Source organism: Homarus americanus, unplaced genomic scaffold (assembly GCF_018991925.1).
Source record: "Homarus americanus isolate GMGI-L3 unplaced genomic scaffold, GMGI_Hamer_2.0 scaffold30108, whole genome shotgun sequence".
NCBI lineage: Eukaryota > Metazoa > Arthropoda > Malacostraca > Decapoda > Nephropidae > Homarus > Homarus americanus.
In genome coordinates this window covers 3,392,165-3,416,944 of record NW_024748109.1, presented here as the reverse complement: position 1 = coordinate 3,416,944, position 24,780 = coordinate 3,392,165, and the positions used below count along the sequence as shown (strand labels likewise).

The 24,780-nt window shown below is 41.0% G+C and overlaps 2 protein-coding genes across 5 annotated transcripts in view; both read left to right on the top strand.

The window, feature by feature from the left end:
* The window catches only part of LOC121880090 (serine/threonine-protein kinase PLK1-like), a 97,382-nt gene extending 89,509 nt beyond the window's left edge, over window positions 1-7,873 (top strand). Inside the window, exon 7 of the mRNA XM_042387147.1 lies at window positions 7,656-7,873. Coding sequence (XP_042243081.1) covers window positions 7,656-7,873 — 218 coding nt within the window. The remainder of the gene's footprint in view (window positions 1-7,655) is intronic.
* The window catches only part of LOC121880030 (serine/threonine-protein kinase PLK1-like), a 68,707-nt gene that overhangs the window by 10,376 nt on the left and 33,551 nt on the right, over window positions 1-24,780 (top strand). For 2 of the 4 annotated variants that reach the window (XM_042387008.1, XM_042387007.1), the window contains exon 2: window positions 13,074-13,520. In XM_042387008.1, coding sequence (XP_042242942.1) covers window positions 13,250-13,520 — 271 coding nt within the window. In that variant the 5' untranslated portion in view covers window positions 13,074-13,249. The remainder of the gene's footprint in view (window positions 1-13,073; window positions 13,521-24,780) is intronic. The other 2 variants (XM_042387010.1, XM_042387009.1) reach the window with 2 other exon arrangements.

The following is a 24,780-nucleotide window of genomic DNA, read 5'->3' as shown; positions in this document are numbered from 1 at the left end:
AGAAGTGCTCTTGGAGGGCTCATCTGGCGTCGCTCGTTGAATGCTGACTAATCACTACTTATGACGCGATGTTTATTAGGTGTGGTCACATTAGCTTCTATATCTTGATAGACGTATTTAGTGGTGATAAATTACGGGAGCTGCTTCGGCCGTGGGTTAGTTACTCGGAACTAAGTTTACTTGCACCGTGTAACTTTCTCACATTTTAAATTAGTGAATTAATATTGTCCCACGTCTTCATTTTTTATGACTTGAAGCATTGGCGACAGCGTGGCAGTGATGGGAAAAATGTATGCCGGTCTCAGTGTATTTGGTGACTTTGTGTTTTGTGCCTTTCTAAGTGGGTGTAATGTTGAAGGTCTGTAATATTAAAAGCTGCCTAAACTGTTTCTTTCATCTCATAATGTATTTTCTTGGTTCATAAATAAAGCTAGAAATAATTCCCACCGTTTAAATACAACGCAGCTTACGCCATCTCTTACCATCATCATAATGGTATTTTTTAGTTGACTGCCCTTTTCACGACAAGGCTTCCCGTGCATGTCTTCTAGACTTTTCTTTGGCATCCCTCCCCGTGTGTGTGTGTGGAGGGGGGGGGGGGTGGTCATGCTACGTCTTTAAGATCCTTCCTGGGAGACGATGGTGGAGGGAGGAGGGGATAGAGCTGAGATGAAGGAAGTAATCAAGGAAGCGTTGGCTGGATAGGTCCCACCCCCCCACTCTGAGACACATTTCCTCAAGTACGAACCTTTCTCGCTGGTCACATTCTTCTTAGTAGGGGACTGTTTGTTTGGAGTCAATCTCTTCATGCTTGACTGGTGTGATGTTATGGAAACAAAATGACCTGACCTGACCTGACCTGTCCTGTCCTGTCCTGTCCTGTCCTGTCTAATGTTTGTGACATTCATGACTGGTGAGGTGGCATGTAAAGGTGCAAGTGAAAAAACAACAACAAATAAACCGTGAACACCAATAACACTTCTCCTGTCTTTTATATACATTACATTTAGTGCAAGTCTTTTTCTTGTTCTTGGTTGCTTACACAAACTTGACTAGAGTGAGGGACAGATGGACATAATGTCCCGGATACCGCACCGGATTTAATAAGAAACCTGTATTCATTAACGCAGCACTTACTGTCAGACTCCACTTAGCTTTTTGACCTTGTTTTCCATGCTGAGGAAGTCCAGGTAAAGATTTGTTTGTGTAAAGAAAGCTTTGAATTATGGAGGTATAAAGAACATACAGTATACCTTCAATACTGTCAAAAGGATATTAATGGTTGAACATAAAATATAGATAGAGCGGTTAAATGTGAGGAATTTTTCATAATTCCTGTTAAAAACAAATATGATAGAAATTAAGATTTAAGCCTTTTAAAATAATAAAATTACACACTTTTGCCAGCTGCTAGAAGTATATGAAAAATTTTTCTCCAGGAATACAGTGTGAACTCAATAAATTCAGTCTTGGTGTGAATACAGAACAATAACAAACACATTACAGTTTATGTGTTTGGAGTCCGCCCTTAAACAACTCATATTAACATGATTTGAATATTTATTATTAAGAGTTCTCAGCAGCTACCAAAATTAAAGTTTTTGCAACGAAATTTGATAACATGGGCAATTGGGCAATCGCCAGTTTCCAGTCTTGCTCTGAAAACTGTTCATGGATGTCACGTACATTGTTACCAAAGTTGTTTATTTATATCGAATTTATGAATACTTAATATACGTCAAATTTGTCACAACCTGTAAATTAGGCCATTTTAATTTACAGAAACGGCAAATTTTCGTCAAGTTTTCAGTTAAGAACTTACCATTATCGTTCAACTTAGTGACGTCGTAATAAGAGCCATTACGACAATACTCGTTAGATAATCCTCCCTTTGATGTTTCTTTATTCATAAAATTTTATTTAAATAATAAGACCCACGGACCTCACCGTGAAAAAAAGTTCTGTACTTTTTATGTATTAAGTTTGATGTGTCGGTTCTTCATTTCTCTATGTGGTAAACGTACAGTGTTTACAGCAGTAGGTTTGTTGAGTGTGACAGTGTTCGGAAGAGTTATTTACATTTAAAGACACTTTGTTTAAGGATAAAGTCGTCATTTCCACACTTAGTGTCGTCCTGACTCTTCACCATTCCATTTATAATTAAATATCATATAGTCAGTATGTGTGTGTGTAATTATTTTTTTAACTGCTTCTCAGGCTTAGCACTGCCTGGTGGCAACATGCGGAATATAAGTCTCTGATATGCCAGTTAATATCCCGAAAATCACAATGAGGATTTAAAAATATAATTGAATGAGAGAGAAAATAAATTGATGACGTAGATATTCAATTAGTTTTGTATAAAAATTGAGTTTCATTTGGCTTTCAAAAAGAATTTTAAAACCTGTGCAGCGCTTTGAATCTGCTGCACTAGCCTGCAATATGAAAGATACCAATATTTTTGTTATTCTTCGTTTGGCTATGTGCATAGAGTATGTTTCAGTGTATATATATATATATATATATATATATATATATATATATATATATATATATATATATATATATATATATGTGTGTGTGTGTGTGTGTGTTAATGTTGGTTATAATTAATTGTTTACTAATAAAATATACCAGCTAAAAGTTAAAATTACACAGTTGACAGAAATGATAATATAATGCAGATAATGTTGGGTACTGGGTCGTTTAACAAAAGTTCTCATTACAAATAGAAAAAAAAACATATGTAGAGGTCGACTACGAATCTGATAATTTTTAGTGGTTGAAAACCGGTTGAACTTGTAGCCTTCTGTGTGGCAGTGTGTATTATTTTAGAGACGTGTGTGACATGATTTCATAAAGTAGAGGATTGGACCCCATGCTGAGGCAAGATGTAAGAAAATCCGGTATTAAAAGAAGAGACACTGTTCTGAGCTCTGTGCTTACGGATTAGCGTACATCAATGACAAGTGAGGCATGTTCTTAAGGTATCACTTTGACCGACTTGGTGGTTAGAACTAAGTAGGAAGCAGTGAATTATGTGGTTCCTCAATGCAAGTCACAGTCCTAACTGGGCAACAGCCTTGCTATCTCGTACACTGGACGCTACCCGACACACTGAACACCCCTGTATCCAGTCTTCTCACACCCTGGACGGAGGCGTTACGTCAGACTTAATTATATAGAAAATTTTCCTTGAGTGAGTTCACCGAATTGGATGGACAGGAACAAGCGCTGTCTTAATGAGGCGCTTCAACTTCCATGAGTTCTCACGCCGTTTAGCGACTTGTTGCACAAATGCCTGACGTTGACGCAATGTCTGATGTCAACACTTAATAAGTGTAATACGGTTATGGTGTTTTATGGCTTCCTGCCTCTCGTATGTGTTCCCTATGTTAATTGTGACTCGACGCTCAAACATTGTTAACTTCAAAATGGTTTAACTTTTGCATTGGCAATTGGCTTCATGTTGCATAAGCCTTAATTGAACTGAGGCACGGAAGTGATTGACGAGTACTATCTGGACTGTTAACAGTAATGTGTCATGATAAATTGTTCTACTATTATTCCTTATTGGTATTCACAGCGGAACTTGTATAATTTAACAATATAGCTTCAGGCTGTCAATCTCAATTTTCAGGTGCTTTTAGTTAGTACTCTGAACGCCTTCCCTGACTGAGTGACCTGCTAAGACTTTCTCCTACCTCCTCTCGCGACCCAGCTTAAGAGTCCAATCAGCCGACATTGGACAGATTAATTACCATTTTAAATTCACCCGTACACACGGAATGTGTGTTTAGTGCGGAGGTAGAGTACAGAGCCTGGGGCACACATCGAGTAGGATGAGGTAACCAGGTAGACTGCGACCACGAAGACCACTACCACTAGGAGGGAAACGATACTGGGTATTATATATACACCCTGTACGTAATGAGTGCTCTCGGGGTCGTCGTAGTCTTTCTGCTTAGGGCCAGGTAAAATCTTAGCGTAAATTCAGTTTTGTTGAAATTTCGTAACAATGTTCTTAACGGTAAGACACCTGTAGGTATTCAGTTTTAGCAACCATTTTCCTAGTCAGACTTATTGTGTGATCACAAAATTGAAAATGTAGCGATCACGTAGGTGCAACGTATTTACTATTTGTAGCTTGTGAGAGGTTTTAGATTAGTGTTATATTTTCATCATAGTAATTCAGCTGGTGGTGTAAATTTTCTTCTGACTGGCACGGGAGAGTGTCCCAGTAAATTTTAGAAATGTTAGTTTAGTAATAGTGGCACAGTGAAGTTAGTGGCGGGTCTTCGTGGCCGCTAATGAAAGCTTCCAAAGTTAGTAGGTTGTGGCAGACAGTGATGGGTGGCGGGGACTGGAGGTTACTGTTACAGGACGCAACTACATTGTGTATGTCAGTCTAGTTCATATCTTAATGACCTTAATAGTTGAGGATCAAAAAGTTAAAGGAACTAAAACCTTGTGCAAAGATACATTAACCGACGATTTTTTATTTATTTTTTTTTTTTTTACGGTGGACACTTTCATTTTTGTGTTTGTAATTCGTATTCTCAAATGAAACGATCAGTTTTCAGAAGCATAAAATTCATGTTTTTTTTTTTTTAGATAATTTCAGTTCGTGTAAAACAGTAAATGTTTTTGACCAAAAATAAAGCGCTGGTTAGTCTTCGTAACATGTTTGATAGTAGTGGATTTTACATTTACTTAGCATGTTTGTATACAACATCCACCCTAGGAAGGACAACTGGAGTGACTAGCATTAAAGCCATCAGTGAAAGACAAAGGATGGATCTAACAGAAATAGAGCCGACTTTCTTCAGTGATACAAGGGAAAACTTCGGACTCAAGAATAGTACTTGGATATTAGCTGCTAGAAAGAGGTGTACTTGTACGTTTTAGTTAAGCGTTAATATTTATAAAGTTTGAAGTGCTAGAACCCTAATGCGACCACAAGTCACTTGACGTTCTGGCTGTCCAACTTGTTACATACTTATCTACTTTCCTGGCCGGCTGGGAGGTACTACTGTGCATCCTCATTTAAGGTTGGAATTCCTGGCTCTCACGATAAGACTGGCAATTCTAATGGTTAATTTCATTCTTGTCGGACCACCATTCTAGTTGGTATAACAAGTATGTGTACTACTTACCTAGCGCTAAAGTTTTGAGATGCTTGCTTGCTTTTCAGAGGCACTTGATATATCGAATAATTTCAGGTCGGGAGAAAGAGCAGTTTCATCTGAGCAAGTTGGTCATTGTAGTGGTTAGGTCCCCAGCCGCCACCATGTCTCCACAACTGAGCGAGCCACATTAAATACCTGGTGTAGTGGGTCACTGGGGTAGGCTGCCGCACCAGATTTGGACAAGCCAAAGGTCATTGAATGGTGTCTCCATCACTATAGAATACTTTAAATGTTGATCTCAAATTTGTGTTTGGCTAACGGTGACTAGAAACGGGTTGTCGTTCTGTAATTCACACGCATTCAGTGTTATGATTGAGAATAGAACACTAAATTGACTAATGTACGGCAGTGGTGGATGTATACGTACATTGTGCAGTCAAAGGAAGAAGTCGCGTTACACTTACTGTACTTTATGTTCTGAATTCCATGGCGAAGGATTTTGGTAGTTTCCCGTCCAGCCTTGAAACTTACCTGTCACTTTACCCAAATTTTCGTCGTGGATTTCGGAACATAACGCTGGGGGGGAACACGACTTTTTTTTTCTTTGACTGCACCTACGCACGTTTATTTAGGGTGTTAGGGGGTATTCCGCGTTAGTTGTACCGTTGTAGTGAATGTGCGGGTAATATAACAGTTGGCCCCTTAGTCTTGGGGATACTAGATTTAGCGAAGCTGTTGAATGATCACCCAAGAAATAACCTCAGAACAATTTAATGCAAGCAAACCTCACTCACTAGAAAAGTGTTTGAGTAAAGTATTTATTCACCCATCACGTGAATCAGCGGTCGCCTCACCGCAGAACCCAATTATCTGTGGGTGCTTGTACTGGCTAATGAACACGGCGCTGACCATGCAATCCAGCCTAAGGGCAGATGGTGGTGACAGTTTCAGGAAGTGGTTATCCACAAGTTTAAATCGGATTTATTTTCAGCGCTTCGTATACCTGTTCGTCATTTTGATAATTGTTGATGATTATTTGCAGTTTTCTCGAACTAAAATTATGTACTAACAGTTTCCGTTCAGTAACTTGAGAAATGGGTCTGCGGATCGATATGAAATTCGATGTTAAGCTTCAAATAATTAAAAGTTTTTATATATATATATATATATATATATATATATATATATATATATATATATATATATATATATATATATATATATATTTCATGTAGATCCACAATGAAAACGTGGATAAGATTAATCTTGATAAAATCACACGAGGAAAAGGGACCTGACCTCATGTTTTATAAGGTCACCCTGTATATTTAAGCCTCTCTCTGTCCATGTAATCCAGTTGCCTCTGAAGATGTCTTGAATAAAGACGAAAGCTAAGGTGCTCCGTTGTTTCCCTTTTCCCTTGTGATTTTATCAAGATATATATATATATATATATATATATATATATATATATATATATATATATATATATATATATATATATATATATGGAAAAGAAGAAAACACGAAGTGCGCTTTCGTGTAATTCACATCTTCAGGGGTGAGTACAAACTGTACTCACGTCTGTACTCACGAAAGCGCTTGGGAACTTCGTGTTTTCTTCTTTTCCTTGTAGTTTATATATATATATATATATATATATATATATATATATATATATATATATATATATATATATATATATATATATATATATATATATGTGTGTGTGTGTGTGTGGCCAATGTTCATTTTATAATTTCGATGGGGTCATGCATCACCCAGACTACTGTATACTAACGCTTGGTGGAATAACTGGTGCATTTTACAAAGCTTTTCGAAGAAGCATTACTCGGGTGGAGTAAAGCTGTGAGGTGGTTGTTGGCGGTGTAGCATTGTTGTCATAAACCTCCAGGTGTATCAACACCCTGCCTCAACCCTTTCAACTTCAGTTTTGTCTCCTACCTCCAGGCTCATCTCTAACTCTCCTCTCCTCCAGGCTCATCTCTAGCTCCTCTCCTCCAGGCTCATCTCTCACCTCTCCCTCTCCTCCAGGCTCATCTCTCCTCCTCCAGGCTCCTCCAGGCCTCTCTCCTCGCTCATCCTCTCCTCCAGGCTCATCTCTCACTCCTCCTCCAGGCTCATCTCTACCTCCTCCTCTCAGGCTCATCCCCAACTCCCCTCTCCAGGCTCATCTCTAACCTCCCAGGCTCATCTCTCTCCTGTCCTCCAGGCCTGTCCTCCCAGGCTCATCTCCAACTCTCCTCTCCTCCCAGGCTCTCTCCAACTCCTCTCCTCCCAGGCTCATCTCCAACTCCCCTCTCCTCCAGGCTCATCTCTAACTCCTGTCCTCCAGGCTCATCTCCAACCTCTCCTCCAGGCTCATCTCCAACTCCTCTCCTCAGGCTCATCTCTAACTCCTGTCCTCCAGGCTCATCTCTCTCCTCTCCTCCAGGCTCATCCCTCCTCTCCCTCCAGGCTCATCTCCAACTCCTCCTCCAGGCTCATCTCCAACTCCCTCTCCAGGCTCATCTCCAACTCCTCTCCTCCAGGCTCATCTCTGCTCATCTCCTCCTCCTCCAGGCTCATCTCCAACTCCTCTCCTCCAGGCTCATCTCATCTCCAACTCCTCCTCTCCTCCAGGCTCATCTCTAAGGCTCATCTCTGCTCCTCTCCTCCAGGCTCATCTCAACTCCTCTCCTCCAGGCTCATCTCTAACTCCTCTCCTCCAGGCTCATCTCTAACTCCCCTCCAGGCTCATCTCCAACCTCTCCTCCAGGCTCCTCTAACCTCTCCTCCAGGCTCATCTCCAACTCCTCTCCCTCCCCAGGCTCATCTCAAACTCCTCCTCCAGGCTCATCTCCAACCTCTCCTCCAGGCTCATCTCCAACTCCTCTCCTCCAGGCTCATCTCCACTCCTCTCTCCAGGCTCATCTCAACTCCTCTCCTCCAGGCTCATCTCTCCTCTCCTCCAGGCTCATCTCTTCTCCTTCCTGTCCTCCAGGCTCATCTCTCACCTCCTCCAGTCTCTCCAACCTCTCCTCCAGGCTCATCTCCAACTCCTCTCCTCCAGGCTCATCTCCTAACTCCTGTCCTCCAGGCTCATCTCTCACTCTCCTCAGGCTCCATCTCTAACTCCTGTCCTTCAGGCTCATCTCTAACCTCTCCTCCAGGCTCATCTCCAGCTCATCTCCAACTCCTCTCCTCCAGGCTCATCTCCTCCTCTCCTCCAGGCTCATCTCCCTCCTCCAACTCCTCTCCCTCCTCAGGCTCTCTAAACTCTCCTAGCTCCTCCAGGGCTCATCTCCTCTCCTCCAGGCTCATCTCTCCAATCTCAACCCTCCTCCAGGCTCATCTCTCCCTCCAGGCTCATCTCTCCCTCTCCTCCAGGCTCATCTCCAACTCCTCTCTCCAGGCTCATCTCCATCTCTAACCTCTCCTCCAGGCTCATCTCTCCTCTCCTCCAGGCTCATTTCTCACCGTCCCTCACCTCCAGGTTCATCTCTAACTCTCTTCACCTCCAGGCTCACTCCACTCTGTCCTCGTCTCCAAGCTCATTCCACACTGTTCTAACCTCCAGGCTCACTTCACACTGTCCTCACCTCCAGGCTCACCCCCCACTCTCCTCTCCCCCAGGCTCACTCCACACTGTCCTCACCTCCAGGCTCACCCCCCTCTCCTCTCCTCCAGGCTCACTCCACACTGTCCTCACCTCCAGGCTCACTCCACACTGTCCTCACCTCCAGGCTCACCCCTCGCTCTCCTCTCCTCCAGACTCACTCCTCGCTCTCCTCTCCTCCAGGCTCACTCCACACTGTCCTCACCTCCAGGCTCACCCCTCGCTCTCCTCTCCTCCAGGCTCACTCCACACTGAGGCTCACCCCTCACCTCCCATCCACCAGGGTTGCACACAGCTCTAATTCCCAGGTTTGGTCCTTAGAATTCCTGTGCAAAATCCCAGGAACGTTGATCAAGACTCTTCTCGTGAGTTTATGGCCCGACCATAACCCCTCCCAATGGCAAGCATCGTCCTTATAAATGATCAGACATGCTCTCCAACCTTCGCCATTCTCCAGTTTGCCAACAGTTCTGGCTTGTCCTCCCACACTGCCGGTGTCACGGGAAATATTTCATCGGGTGAAGTTTGTGCGCTTGCATTTCGACACAATTTTATAAAAATTTGTCTTGTTTAAACTAACCTAACCTGTAACGGCTGGCGGCATCCGAATTGTGGTCAGTCACATGTTTATAACTCGATAAACCGACGTGATACTTAGTACATTGCGCTGTACAGTGTTTACGATTGTCATTAATACTGTATATTAATTTTGTAATATGCAGTAAACATAAAATGTCACAGTATTTGTGAACTTTAAGTATGATGGATATTTATTTTGCCTTGATGCTAAAATTACAAACGTGGTCAGATGAAAATCAAGCTTGGCGGTCCCACTTTATGGGGTTAAATAATTCAGGTGGACGCGGGCGCACATGCACACAGTAAGTCCAGCGAGAAATTATTTATCAGAGGAAGTATAGCTGGTGCCACCGGTTTTTAAATTTTGCCTACCAGACTTCTCCTGTCGTCCCCCCACCAGTCTCCCGTGTGTGCGTGGTGCACGGCAACGCTCGGTTATACTCCCAACTACAACTTTAATATTCATTTTCTTCTGCCGAGCTCCGCGTCCCTTTCAACAGAAACCTCGTTTGTAAGTCTTGGTAGGATCGTTTATTTATCGGCCACCGCCGTGTTTTGTCCGTTCCCGCACTCCAAAATAGGGTACAGTTTTGTTTGTTGCTTCATATTCATCGTTTTACATCTGAAGGTACACGAAGTTAAAAGTCTAGCGTGAAATATATTTGATCAGTGATTACCAATGTCTGGTGTGCAGGAACCTGAAGATGCTGACGTGGGCGGGAGTGATAACGTGGAGATGTATTGCTCGTCTTGTGTTTTATTGTATATGTACGTTGTTTTTTGTGTGTGCTTATAGTGTCCGGTCATAAAATCATAATCATGCCAACTTTGAACCATTGAACTTAAACATGTACAGAATTATAGATGTGTTGTGGAGGTGTATATGTCTCCCTGGCACACCTGAATATTTGTTAAAGTTCACGAGTTCAAAGTTGTCGTGATACCGATTTTTAGCCCCCCCCCCCCCCCACACACACTCACCAAACAGTATAGTGCCAACCTCTTGCCTCTGATATAACACCTTAAAACACCATTAACAGATCTCGGTGTGAAAAGGTCTTTAATTGAGCGGCTGAGACCTAATGAGTAACCTATATATCCTCGCTCTCAGTGGATACTGTTTTGTATATTTAATGTTATGGAAGGTGATTTATTTTTGTCTGGTAAATTTATTTGTAGCGTAGATTACGAATATCACTACCGTAGGTCTTCTGGTGGTTTACTGTATTTTCTGATGTGTGATTACTATTCTACGTTTCTCATAAGCTGTTGTAGTGTCGTACCATATGTCTCACGTGTTATTTTGGTACAAGTTAGCAACTACGAGTTTGAACTGTTGCAGTGTCCACGATTGAAGGTCCTTAAGGGCCCCCAACTTAACCTAGCCAAACTATTATGCTGAGATCCAATAAGACTGGAGTCCACTTTATATGGTTGAGTTGGGACCTTTTAGGTGTGAGGGGTCACCTGAGTCACCGTATTTTAAGAGTCCAGTATATAAGGGGCCCCCCCCCCCTTATTTTTATTCTTAATAACTAAGTTCTAAAGAAAATATAACTCACGAAAATAATAAATAAATAGATTTCAAATGCTGTGAACTCTCTCTCTCTCTCAAACGTGGTCAATATCAGTTTTCGAAATTAACTTTATTATTAACCCATACAGGTCAGGAGAGCAGTTAGCGTGAGCACAGACAGATAGTAAACAAAGGAGTACTACACGAGTCTAGTTAGTGTAGAGAATAGTGAAGCTGTGCTAGAAGGTTCAGGTGTAATTACCTGTACATGGTGTATCACAACCGCACCATTCTCGGGGAATTTGAGTTCCTTCTCCATGGCCCGTGGATGAAAAACTTCCATTTCCCACATGTCAAAAAATTTCCCATTTCCTGTTTGTCAGTCCACAGCTCAACAGGTGAGGCGTGACTTAGCGGAGAGTCGGATTACTCCACCGTCGAGTGTGGCAGAAATGAAAGAAACTTGATGTTAATTTTATTAAAGCACGATTTAGATCAGTGGGGTTGTGAAGCTTTGTTAGGGTTGGTTTTCTGGGGACATTAGTATGTGGTTGAATGGGCGGGATTGGTAGCATGTTAGCAAATTGATGAAGATAGCGATTACGATTGGCAATATAGAGTAAGTCATATTTGGAAGTGACAATGATAACCATGGAGGAGAGTAGTCATACTTGGAAGAGGAACACAGTATCAAATGATCTCAATAATGGTAAAGGAAAAATAAAACAGGTGTAGCTTAAAAATTTCTTAGAGGTTCAGCTTGACGTACAGTACAGGAAGAAGTAATTTACCGCCAATATCAGAACAGTCTAAGTGACGGCATAAACAAGTGGAAATAAACTTAGATCATCTGAAATATAATTTATATTCCAATTACTATAAAATGTGGAGTCAACATATATCAAAGTGGTGTTTATAGAGCGAATAAAGACCAAACTCGTGTGTAACTCTGGCACGTTGTAATTTTGGTAAATTAAAAGTCTTTTATTCCAGCTGGTATCCTCGGCGTCCGTCTGTTTTCACTTTTCAAAGGTCGTGTTTAGGATATATTTGCAATTTAGCCTGGCTTTAACTCAAGCTAACTCTCGTTAAAGTTTGTTCATGGGATTTCTTCTCCTCTCACCAAATATGTTTGTTTAATATTTTGAAAAAGTTTGTTTCCTCTCAACCAAAATTGCTTATCACAGAATTGCTGATTTGTTCATAATCTGTGATCTGAATAGCCTTTATTATAATTTGCTTTTTATATATAGTTTACCCCTGGTCATCCATTCTGAGAATGTAAGCAATATAAACGGGGAGGAGGTGGACGATTGACATGTTTTAAAGTAAAGAACTTTTATTTAGCTAGTTTATCCAGCTTTATGAATACAATTGGTGACTAGTTGAGAAATATTTAGCTATAGTGCGTGGTGTACAGGCGCCATGGGCTGTTGCCAAGCGTTTCTCTGTAGGCAAGCCCTATTTTAAACTGAAACTATATGTATATTTCAAGATATACATATATATATATATATATATATATATATATATATATATATATATATATATATATATATATATATATATATATATATATATATATATATATATATATATATATATATATATATATATATATATATATATATATATATATATATATATATATATATATATATATATATATATATATATATATATATATATATATATATATATATATATATATATATATATATATGTGTGTGTGTGTGTGTGTTTTGTTATTTTTGTTATTTTAATAACTATGACTTGTTAAAATGAGAGCTTCTTATGACACTGGTATCTTTAAACATATAAATGAATTCATAGACTGTTTAAATATTCAGTTAATATTGCCAAGACTCATTTTTTTTATCATAGCCACTATTGACATCTCATGTACACAACTTCAACAGCAGCATCGTCCCCGATTTTGAATCTCTGAAAAGACTCCTTAACGAACTTTATGTTCATTATAATGTAATGGTCGGTGACCCTTACTCGACTTGTTTTTTATTTTCTTCCTGATGAGCTTGTCTCTGCCACGTGTGTGTGAGCGACAAATGAAAGCATAGTAAATGTTTTTAAAAGTGTGTCGTCACGTCTTTTTCCCTCTGGCACGAAAGGCCCATTTTCATCATGCCACGTATATTCGTGTTTGTTACTCACGTAGATCATTAAACTTGTGTTATTAGTACATAGAGACTAACTATTAAATTGTCTTTAGGGGAATTTATTGTGACAAGAAGGATTTACGAGCACAGTAAAGTAATTAGTGTGATCAATTCAGGTGGACGCTAGTGTCATCAAGTGCCGTAAATTGGCTATCAAAATGTAAAGTGTGTGCACTGTTGGTGCACACTCCACAAACACTAGTACTACTGCTCTTGGAAAGTATCTGCAATGGTTATCATGAAGGACTCAAATGTTATTGACTTGAGTGACACTGAAGTGGGAACGAGCGTGATTGTTAGGACTTCGGAGTCCAACGGCAGTGCCCCGCCGCCCGCAGCAGGTGCGGCGCTGGCTGCTGCTGCAGCGGCAGCGGCGACAGGGTCGGGTGCGGGCGGCGGGATGAACAACAACATGAAGGACAACGATACCGTCATCACCAAGCCTGAGAGACCCACCGTTACGTTTGACCCCAACCCCACCATCCACCTCACCAACTCAGGTAACCTCCCAGCACTGTCGTCGCTCCTAATTTTATTTTGCACGTGTCTCATCATTATCTTACTGCTTTTCCTATGCCATGATTTTTAATGAAACGTTTTTAAATTTATTCAGTTATCTTTAAATTTGAGACTATTTTTGAGATGTTGCATGACTGATGTGCATATAAAAGGTAAATACTTAGATATTGATGATTACAGATGTCTTCATTGGTAGGGCAGTCAATAGTTAGTACCCCTTTGAGTACTTGTACTCGTAGTACAGCGTGTTACTTTCTCCTGATAGACCGCATCTGTGTACCAATTAATACATCATTACTTTTCTGCTGTGAGCGTGTTGACCAAGTGGATACAGCACTCACCTCTTGTCTCATGGGTCGCTAGTTTGATCCCAGGGCACTCCCAGTCCATCCAACTGTAAATAGGTACCTAACTTTACAGTTAGGGAAGCGAAGGCAGTCAAGTACAGTGCCAGCCATGGTGCCTCTTCGCGTACTGAGGGCCTGGTACAGTACATATTGTACTGTATTCACACTGTCTGAGACCAACTTTCACGGTCTTGTTTAAAAGAAATAACATTGTTGGAATAATCATAACATACACCACTGTGTGAGTGCTTCTGTCACATTGTTTTCTCTCGATGTTCATCGGATTTAACTTGAGTTCATTTTTGAGGGAGGTGTTGCTGTTATCCCTCTTGGCCTCCAGGAATTGTTTAGCTCCAGAGAACATTCTGCGGTGACAATGGCAGTTCATTTTGTTCTTTATCTTTAACGTCTTCATTCTAGGGAACGAAAAGTTCAGTACAGGTAAATTCATGGTGGTTATCTAGATTTTTTTATTTTTTTAAGCTAAAGTGTAAAACCACTGACATGGCGGAAATTATACAGAATGTAATTGATGTTTAGTGGGGAAAATTTAGTTCGCAGATAACTAGTAATGATTTACAACATACTGTTTTGTAAATAGTGTATGATGTTGGATTGATATGTTACATAACCAGTATAGCTGTAATGGCAGTTCAAATTAAGATTTAGTTGATGCCAATATACACTTTAATGACTAAACTGTTAAGATAACATCTTCTAATTTCAAGATAATTTAAATTTATTTCATTAGATAAATGTAATGTGATATACCAAGAGTTGGTCTCGGGGACTTGCTCCAATATTGCCCCCCAATCTGTGGACACAATGTTAAGGATCGCACTGGAACTACTGGGAGTTATCTCAGGGTGGATGGATTTCTTGGGGTTTAAGTAATTCATAGCGAGGGGATGCTCAGTGCTGGCAGTGAAGCTTGATGGAACTTTTTTCACTCTTCACAAATTTGATAGAAGGGCACAAAGAGTGTAGCCCCGGGAAACAGCAACACAGTTCTTAAAAAAACAAGAAAGTTGCAAGCCCAATTAAGTCCAGCCATAATATGTGCCGGCATAACTTAATCGAATCGAACCATTAGTATTTGGGCCTATTAAGACTGGGAGTGAGTCTGACCGAGCCTCACTCCTATTGGTTAAGTTGGGACCTGTTATAGATCTGGGGCGCATTTGACCAGTTACTCAGATAGAACACGTACTGGCTCAGGTTCCATGGTTATTGTTAAAGGGTATTTCATTTTGTGGTGCACTCAGTAACCTTGTATTTGACCGTGAGGACATTTCAGACTCCCATCTATAGTGGCGTTACCACCCTAGGCAGCCCTTGTCTTCTGCTCCGTGTCGTTACGTACAGCTCCCGCCGAGTTTTCTTTCCTTTCAGGTGAATTTTCGAAGTTTTTAATTGCACTTATTTCAAAGGTTAATGAACTCTTTGAGTTCGGGTTTTACACAGGCGAGTTTAATTACTTTTTTGTGGATTTGAAACTGATAATTGTGCACATATCAATTTATCTGGTATTTTCGGCATTTGTTGAGCCGAGGATCTTTTTCTGAACTGTTTATGGAAGGGAATTGTGGCGTGGTAAATAAGCATGTTCGTATGTTAGGAGCTAAAAGAGACTTATAGGGATGAATGATGTGGTACCTTTATCTTCGCCATTTTTGGTCTTGTGTAGGAGTGTTATGATAACTCGTCGTCAATTCCTGTCATCAGTCCTGAATACATGTCACCTAACTCCCTGGTAAACTATCCCTGCTCTCGATGACGTTTCATTATCCTTAGTTGTAACAAATTCTCATCACAATTCACCATTCATGACGTTGGTGTTCGTACTCAGACGTCACAGGGTTCCTGGGTAAGGTGTTTCCGTCCCTCTCGATGACATGTCACCATTACCGGCCAAACTGTCGCCGCCGCACCACTCAATACACGCTTCGGGTAGCTGTCGTCTATTTCCTCGAGTATTATACTGAGTGACGTGGTGGTGGCCCCGTGTATTGTGTCTTGCTTCTCCACAGCGGATCACGGCACTCACTGTTCTCTAGCCAGACGGAACCTTTCTGTGACTGACTGTCTTTTTCGTTACTATGTTCCTGTGTAGCGGTAATAAGTACAATTACTGTAACTGGAAACTTACTATGAGGAGCAGGTAATACATATGTGCAATGAAGAATATAGACAAACATGTGGCAGATATACGAGTATACTGTATTTCAATATTTTGAGTGTCCTAGATATATTGGATGATGTACACTGTATATGCATCGTTGATGCCTTATCTTATACTAAGAATACATAAAAATAAGACAAGAGAAAAAAAACCAAGTAGATGTTGATAACATAAATAAATAATTTGTGATAGATGTAGTTATATAACTGTAGTGGTACATGTGAGAGTGAGTAATGTAGTGCGGTGATCAAGGAGTCACATGGGGATTATTAGAGGGAGATTAATGGGACGAGTTGTGCAGAATAGTGAAACAAATAGTTTGGGGTGTTCTGATACATCACCAGGGTAGGAGGAGGATGAGGTCTGTCACAACACTGATTATTGTGGATGATTGTTACTGTGAATAAGGGTGGTAAATAGTGTATAATGTTAATAATGTATAAAGATAGCAGTGTATAATATTAATTTGATATAGATGTTGCAGTGTATTGATCGCTTACCAAGTGGACAGTGACAATAGGGATGTGTTATATACATGGACATACTGCACGGGTTTTGATTAAGGGAGAGCGTGGGATGACTTAGAGCTGGATGATGGGAACTGACGACTGAAAAAGAAAAATCCTGAAAGCTTGGCAGGGAATATCTCTGTAGATGGTGTAAGGGAGGGGGAAACCCGTGTAGGGATACAGTATAGCTCAGGAAAACAATAGGTGTTGGTGGACACTTGTTTTTAAGGCAGTAACATTCTGTTATAGATGTGTTGCATGGAGCAGCAAACCTTACAATGTTGAGGCTTGTTTTCACTCTGTAGAGGGGGAAGATAGTGAAACTCCTGTGTATGTTGATCATCTGTAACGTAGTATTAGGGCATATCAAGGGTTACCTCTAACTCTCATCTGTTAGGTTAGCCGGAATCCCGGATAGATGGTGAGTGACATCCAGTAGCTTGGTGCACTCAGCCGGAGCCGAGCTCCCGCCCTCATTACAAGCGCTTTTATATTCTCATTTGGGAGTTATTGATAAATCCAGACTAGTAGAGGTTATTCATAAATATTATCGTCCCATATGAATTTGTGCCCCCAACTGTTTTAATGGTGTATTAAAATATTTTTCATAGACTGATACATGTAAGTTATTGGTGAAACTGAAATCACTTAAACATCTGAAGCTGCAGTGTTAGTGTGTGGGTGTTCGGTTGTAGAGCATGCAGTTTCCACCTCTTGAAGACGCAGGTTTGGCCAGTTTTCTTTGTCGACTACCATGTTTATAGGTGGTCCCCTGCACCATGGGTTCACTCCTAACTACTTTCTTATCATGCAATTTTACTGGTACGCTGAACAAAGACGACCTCCTCAAAGGATATCAGTTGGCTGTTGTCAATGACTTTGGTACACCTGTAAGAGTACAGGTAGACGGGGAGAAACACTGCTGTCTTTTCTCCTTTCTCATGAGGTTCACTGGCAACATCCTTTGACTTATTTACTATCTGGAAGAGGAGTTTGTTTTATTATCCGTTAATTGATAGCCCCACGATTGTGTAGCGAACAACAACGGGTGGCACGAAACTTGTAAGCGTTATTGTACTGCTGATATAGTACAGGTGTTGTGTGTGTCTTGTGCCGGGATGGGATAACGACATTGTACGTGTTATATTCTTTGTAGAGTACTGTTAATTAAGATTTGTCTTACTTTCAATTGGTGGTACAGTCATATTTGGGATTTTAGTATGTCATGTTTCAATAAAACGCTAATGGGGAAACATGACAAACGAAATTGAGAAGTATGTACTGGATTGCGCTCATCTTTTTGTTCATTAGTCCGTCTGTACATCAGTTTGTCATACTTGTATGGACATAAGTATTGAAATGCTACACCGTTTGTCGTGAACATGAGTCAGATGTGTGCGTCGTTAGTCCATGGCACAAATGAGGCGCGTACTATCAGAGTGGACGAAGAGCCGGGGAAAAAATTGAGACCCCTGGCCTCCTTTTGTGATTCAATTTTGATTTTTACTAGTGGCGCTTTGTCCACTCTGATCGTACGAGCCTCAAATACTGTCGAGTTCAAAGGTCGGTTTGCCTTCACGTGTGGAATAAGTGTCCTTTTAAAATTTTTAGTTGTTATTATGTTTACTGGCTTCATATTATGTTTTTGAAATGATAGATGAAGCTTGGTGGTTGTGAGAGTTATACAGTGTATGTATTATTGTGCTGGTACACCACGACATGGGGACATTTGACTCGTGATCATAGTTTTAGGTTTTGGTTGTTTAACTGGAAGGTCAAATAGTTCTATGTGCCGGTATTCTATTAATCACTGCAAAATTCAGTAACCGTTAAAGCTGTTGGAACTAAGAAGGAAACTTAACTTCTAAGAGTTCATATGAGTTTGGGTCAAGTGGACGAGTAAACACTTGTTATCTGTTATGGGGTCAAGAGAGCGTTATGGTAAAAAGTTTCACCTGATAGGAACCTGGAGTTGTGAAGAGGATTGATTGAAGCCTCTTGGCCTGGAGGGACAACCCCACACTTGTTGGATCCTGATACTGATATAGGTAAGGTCTCGTCATAACCCGTTTCCCGCCTTATATGTGGGTAGCCATTGTTACGTACCATCTCATCATTCTCTTACGTCCTCTTCTTCCAGCCGCCAGGCCTCAATACTTTTTGTACTCTCGCAACTCTCACAGTCCTCAGTACTTGTACTCTTTCATCTCTCATAGTCCTCAGTACTTGTTTTACTCTTCCAGCCCTCATGGTTCTTAGTACTTGCTGTACTCTTAGCAGTTCTCATACGCCCGGAGTTTTAAACACCCTCCTCCGTTGAAGAGAGTCGCCGTGTTTCAACCCGAGTTAAAAAAAATGAGTCCTGAAGGACACCGCAGTACTGTACTTAACGGGGTGGTGTGGCGGTAAGATTTCACTAATTCCAATAAAATTAATTTATAATATTGGAATTAGTTAATTTTACCGCCACACCACCCCGTCATGTACTGTAGTGCGGTGTCCTTCAGGACTCATTTTTTTTAGCGGGTTGAAACACGTGACTCTCTTCAACGGAAGTGGGTGTTTAAAACTCCGGGCGATAGTCCTTAGTACTTGTGGTACTCTTCTATCTCTCATAGTCCTTAGTACTACTTGTACTCTTCCAGCTCTCATAGTACTTGTTCCCATTTTCCAGTGTCCATTGTCTTTTTGCGCATTACTTAACTCTCTCGCCCTTCTTCCCTTTCTCCAGCTCTCACAGTCGTTAAGTTTATGCGCTCACAATTACGTGGACGCGAGACGCAGATACTGTACTCAAAAGTTCCCTTATCAATGAAACTGTCTCCGTTCGTGTTTTTCTCTAACACGTTTGTTTGCCCTCGCCTTCCTTTTACTGCTTATACAAATCGACGAAATTTATCCTTTTAATATTCGTGTAAGCATTGGGGATAAGACGTAAATTTACTTTAAACAGTTTTAGATTGTGAGAAAATGACCTTTATGGACTCTAGTTAGGGGCACATTGTTATGTTGTAAGTTTTGTTTATTATACGTACAGTGGGGGAATGAAATACCTTCCCAGCTTTGGCTAAGTACAATGAAACCTGTCAACCCAACACAATGCTTGGTGTCACTGGCGACCCCTTTCCAAGGTTCCGCGGGCTTGCCAACTGTTTATGGGTTCCTCACATGCATGTGTCGAATGGCTCAACCGCTCTGCTAGGTATTCTTCAATACCTGGGGAAGATATTTCATTCTCTCACTGTACATAAGCATCCTTAATGTAACCTTACTGTAAAGTTTTATTGTTTAAATTGACTATCAGGAACAGCTCATGTGCCAGATGCTGATGAGTCTTCTGTTCGAGAACTACTAGTTCAACTCAGTGGTCGCATTTCAGATGATGAATTTTGCTAACATTTTGGATGAAACTGAACAAAGGCGCAGTTTTGTGGTAAACCATAGCTATAGCTAAATATAACAGACACTTACATCCCACATGACAGCTCTAAGTGACAAGTGAAGTAGGATTTGTCGAGCTACTCCCACCTAACATTGCAAAACTATTATATCTTGTTGCATGTTCCTGTTTATACTGGTGACTAGTTCAACTCAATATTAGGCTTACACAGTACAACAAATAAATAAACACTGAAAATTTGAACATAAACTTATGTCATGGAAAGGTATCTTTTTTTAATTATGTTATTTATTACACGCACACTCCCTCCCTCCTTCCTCTTTCTCATCCACTCTCATATTTTTTGAGAGAGGGCAAGAATTTGTTACATTTTTGCCTGAGCCATGCGTCTTATCCAGCACTTGATGAACGCGCGCAGAAAGGGAAAGAAAAATGTTGAGTAACAATTTTGGTATTTGCTGGAGGGTGAGCGTGGCCTTAAGCGCCCAGGCCGCGGCTTTAGTGGTGAGAGAGCGCTTAAAAACTTACGAGGCCGGATTCACAGAGACTTTTAAGATAATTTTTATCTTGATTAATACTACCTTGAATGTATCCAGTAGAGGTACACTTAATGTAATACACATGTTAATTTAGACGGTATTTTTTTTGTATATTACATGGGTAACCTTCTTCATTCACGGCGAACACTACTTATTTTTTTTAAAGACAGTCTTCCTCACTTCTGAAAACTGTTGTCACTAATGTTCCTGACCTGCGAACTGTTGTCACTAATGGTGCTGACCGGAGAACTGTTGTCACTAATGTTCCTGACCGGAGAACTGTTGTCACTAATGGTGCTGACCGGAGAACTGTTGTCACTAATGTTTCTGACCTGCGAACTGTTGTCACTAATGTTCCTGACCTGCGAACTGTTGTCACTAATGGTGCTGACCGGAGAACTGTTGTCACTAATGTTCCTGACCGGAGAACTGTTGTCACTAATGGTGCTGACCGGAGAACTGTTGTCACTAATGTTTCTGACCTGCGAACTGTTGTCACTAATGGTGCTGACCGGAGAACTGTTGTCACTAATGTTCCTGACCGGAGAACTGTTGTCACTAATGGTGCTGACCGGAGAACTGTTGTCACTAATGTTCCTGACCTGCGAACTGTTGTCACTAATGGTGCTGACCGGAGAACTGTTGTCACTAATGGTGCTGACCTGCGAACTGTTGTCACTAATGGTGCTGACCGGAGAACTGTTGTCACTAATGGTGCTGACCGTAGAACTGTTGTCACTAATGTTCCTGACCTGCGAACTGTTGTCACTAATGGTGCTGACCGGAGAACTGTTGTCACTAATGGTGCTGACCAGAGAACTGTTGTCACTAATGTGCCTGACCTGCGAACTGTTGTCACTAATGTTCCTGACCTGAGAACTGTTGTCATTAACGCTCTTGACCTGAGAACTGTTGTCACTAATGCTCTTGACCTGAGAACTGTTGTCACTAATGCTCTTGACCTGAGAACTGTTGTCACTAATGCTCTTGACCTGAGAACTGTTGTCACTAATGGTCCTGACCTGAGAACTGTTGTCACTAATGGTCATGACATGAGAACTGTTGTTACTAATGCTCTTGACCTGAGAACTGTTGTTACTAATGTTCTTGGCCTGAGAACTGTTGCCACTAATGTTCTTGACCTGAGAACTGTTGTTACTAATGCTCTTGACCTGAGAACTGTTGTTACTAATGTTCTTGACCTGAGAACTGTTGCCACTAATGTTCTTGACCTGAGAACTGTTGTTACTAATGTTCTTGACCTGAGAACTGTTGCCACTAATGTTCTTGACCTGAGAACTGTTGCCACTAATGTTCCTGTTTGACAACATTTTCGGTAAACTGCTGTAAACCACAGGAAACCACGACCATACAACCTTAAACCACTGCCTAATTAGCAACAGTAAACTAGGACCACAAATGTAAACCACTGCTTAATTAACCACAAACCACGGTCACACAACTGTAAACAATCTACCTGATTAACCACAGTAAACCACTTACTCTTTGAATGTAAACCATAACGATTGACGACTTGATGGACCGCAGTAAACCCGATTAACCTCAGTAAAGCGAGACTCCAGCGCCGCACACCAAGAGACGGTGTAATGTTCGGTGACCCAATTTTGGTGTAACAAGACTCGTGGGTCACGTCCATATGTGTCAGCTGTGTGTGTGATTATCTCCAGTGAAATGCACACACACACACAAACTATATACACATACTAAAATAATAATGGTTGCCCCTCGTGTAACGAGGATGGCCTGCCCAAGGGCTACCTAGGCGTGAATTTATTTAAGGTGTAGAAGCTGTCGCCAACACAACAACCACACCCCAAGTTAACGAGCTGCATGACCCATTGTCAAGGAATAGTTCGAGAAGACCTGACAACACGCCAACTGCACTGGCTAACCATTACCCCGGAATACGATCCGCAAATCGATTAACATCCAGGTCCCCAATTACTGCTGGGTAGACAGAGGCAAATGGCATAAAGAAACTTGCCCATAGTTTCACCATGTCCAAGGATCGAACTCTGGTCCTCTCGCTTGCTAGGCGAGAATACTATACACACACACACACACAACATGCTCTAATTAGCGGGCTTTCCACGAGGTCACAGTGGCAATATACACAATGCTTATTAGCAAGACTTTTCCCCACTTACGACGGAATATGAATACACAGAAATATCTCTAGCATTCTCTACATCTAGGACAAAATTTGCGCTACACACGGAATACTGGTTTGAGCATTTTGCACTGTGGACAATGGTGAGCTTGTTGGTTGATAGTTATCATGAAGCCGGGTGAGCCCATCATGCGTTACGAGGACGACAGGCTGGGCTTGCCTAGATGGTTGACAGTTCTGGTGCAGGAATTGACGGGAATGTTTATGTTGATGTAGAGTGACATTAATATTATTCACGTGTATTAGTTTGATGAGCTGGTCAGTGCAGCATGATGGCGTGTGCTTGGAACATGATGGGCATTTAATATCAATATGTATATCTACATAGAAACATTTACATACATATAAACATTCTCACATACCAGCGTATGTGTTTGTGCTTGTGTGAGTGTGTGTGTAACAATTATTGGCTTCCGTCATTGTTTTGTTGTGGAGGCTTCGGTAAAAAATGTTATTGGTATGGTCACATTGAGCAGGCTATAGGGTGGGCCTTAAAGGGAATAGGTGGATGTGAGAGCGAGCCTGATGACGCCACCGCACCACCCTCCCTCTCACCATCTGCCTCTCTGACCTATTACCATGTTATTAAGATATTGCTCAGTGGCGCTCTCTCCCGCTCTGCTCTCTAGTGGCTGCTGTACCTGTCATCTTCACAGGGGGCACTGCCCAGGTTTCATAGTCAAAACGCTGCCACCATGTTGACAAACTCTGCACATATTTCCCCATATTTCGTATTTAATGGACATTACAGTATGTTCCCCGCATTCGTATTTATACACAGACCTTCATGTACTTCTTATTGGTGTGTAATATTCCTGTATTTAGTACTAATGCACATATTCCTGTACTTAGTAAAGTAATGACGCGTATAATTATCATCCCACTGTTAATGCATATAATATTCCTGCATTTTGTATTACTACCCTATACGTGTATTCCCATACAAATCAAGACTGAACATTGCCTTCCTGTCTCTGTATTAATATGCATAAAAATAATCCGGTATTTTATAAAATTTGAGGATGATAACTAGTTTGTATCATCGTTGCCATGCCCGGGGTAATTGTTCTGGTATTATCAGCTAACAGTTCAGGTGATCTCTAAAATGTTCTTACGATCCTCCCGTCATCCCCATCCCCACTTGCTTGGTTCTTCCTCTGGAAGTATACATAAATTGCCCCTGCTGGTGTTTCTAAAGCCCTAGATATCCATGTATCTCGCGGCTTACGCGCCCTAGGTTATAGTGCATATAGGGTATATATGAAAAATTCCAGGGTGGAGCGCATTTAAAGTCGTCCATAACACAGTCGACAGCTTGCTTCTGTTGATTTGTGTTTTGAATTTGTTTTGTAACACGAATTTTTACTTTTTATTTTACCAAGAAGCATATGGTAGATGCACAGAAAAACAAACAAACACAGACCACATACTGTACAATATGCACAGGCAAAACACACGCTTGCAACATGTGCCACCAGAACACTTATATACAGTATACGCAGGTAAAAGTTTAAACACACACACAAGATTTGCTTCACTAAAATTAACTCTCTGGAAAGAGTGTGATTTGTGGGTAAATTCTCATTAGGTTCGTTCTTAATGTGAATAAATCCTGAAGGAAAATCAACACGGGAAGGATATAAGGCAGATGTGTATAGTATACCGTGTGCCAGCAGCAGCATCTGGCAGCTAGTAAGGTATAATAACACGTGAGAAGACAGTGTACAGTACTGCCCCTAAATATTGTATTGTTAAATACAGTAGTGGGTGTTATTGAGTACGAAAGCAACTACATTGTAATGTGAATTTGTCCCACTTATAATTTATTTGTGGATTTTTAACACCAACATGTAATCCGTAAAATAGCGACGCTCTTGATTATTTTATACCCTGGTGTAATCGTAATGCTAGGCCGAGATTTAACATGAAAACACTGTTTTTGTATACTGTACCGGGTGGTATTTATTATCACGATCCATACAATGCCCGTTTTATTTCTCTCCATTTAGTACAGGGATTTTCATTTTGTGTGTTTTTAAAGATTTATTCTGTACGCAGATTATCATTCTAATG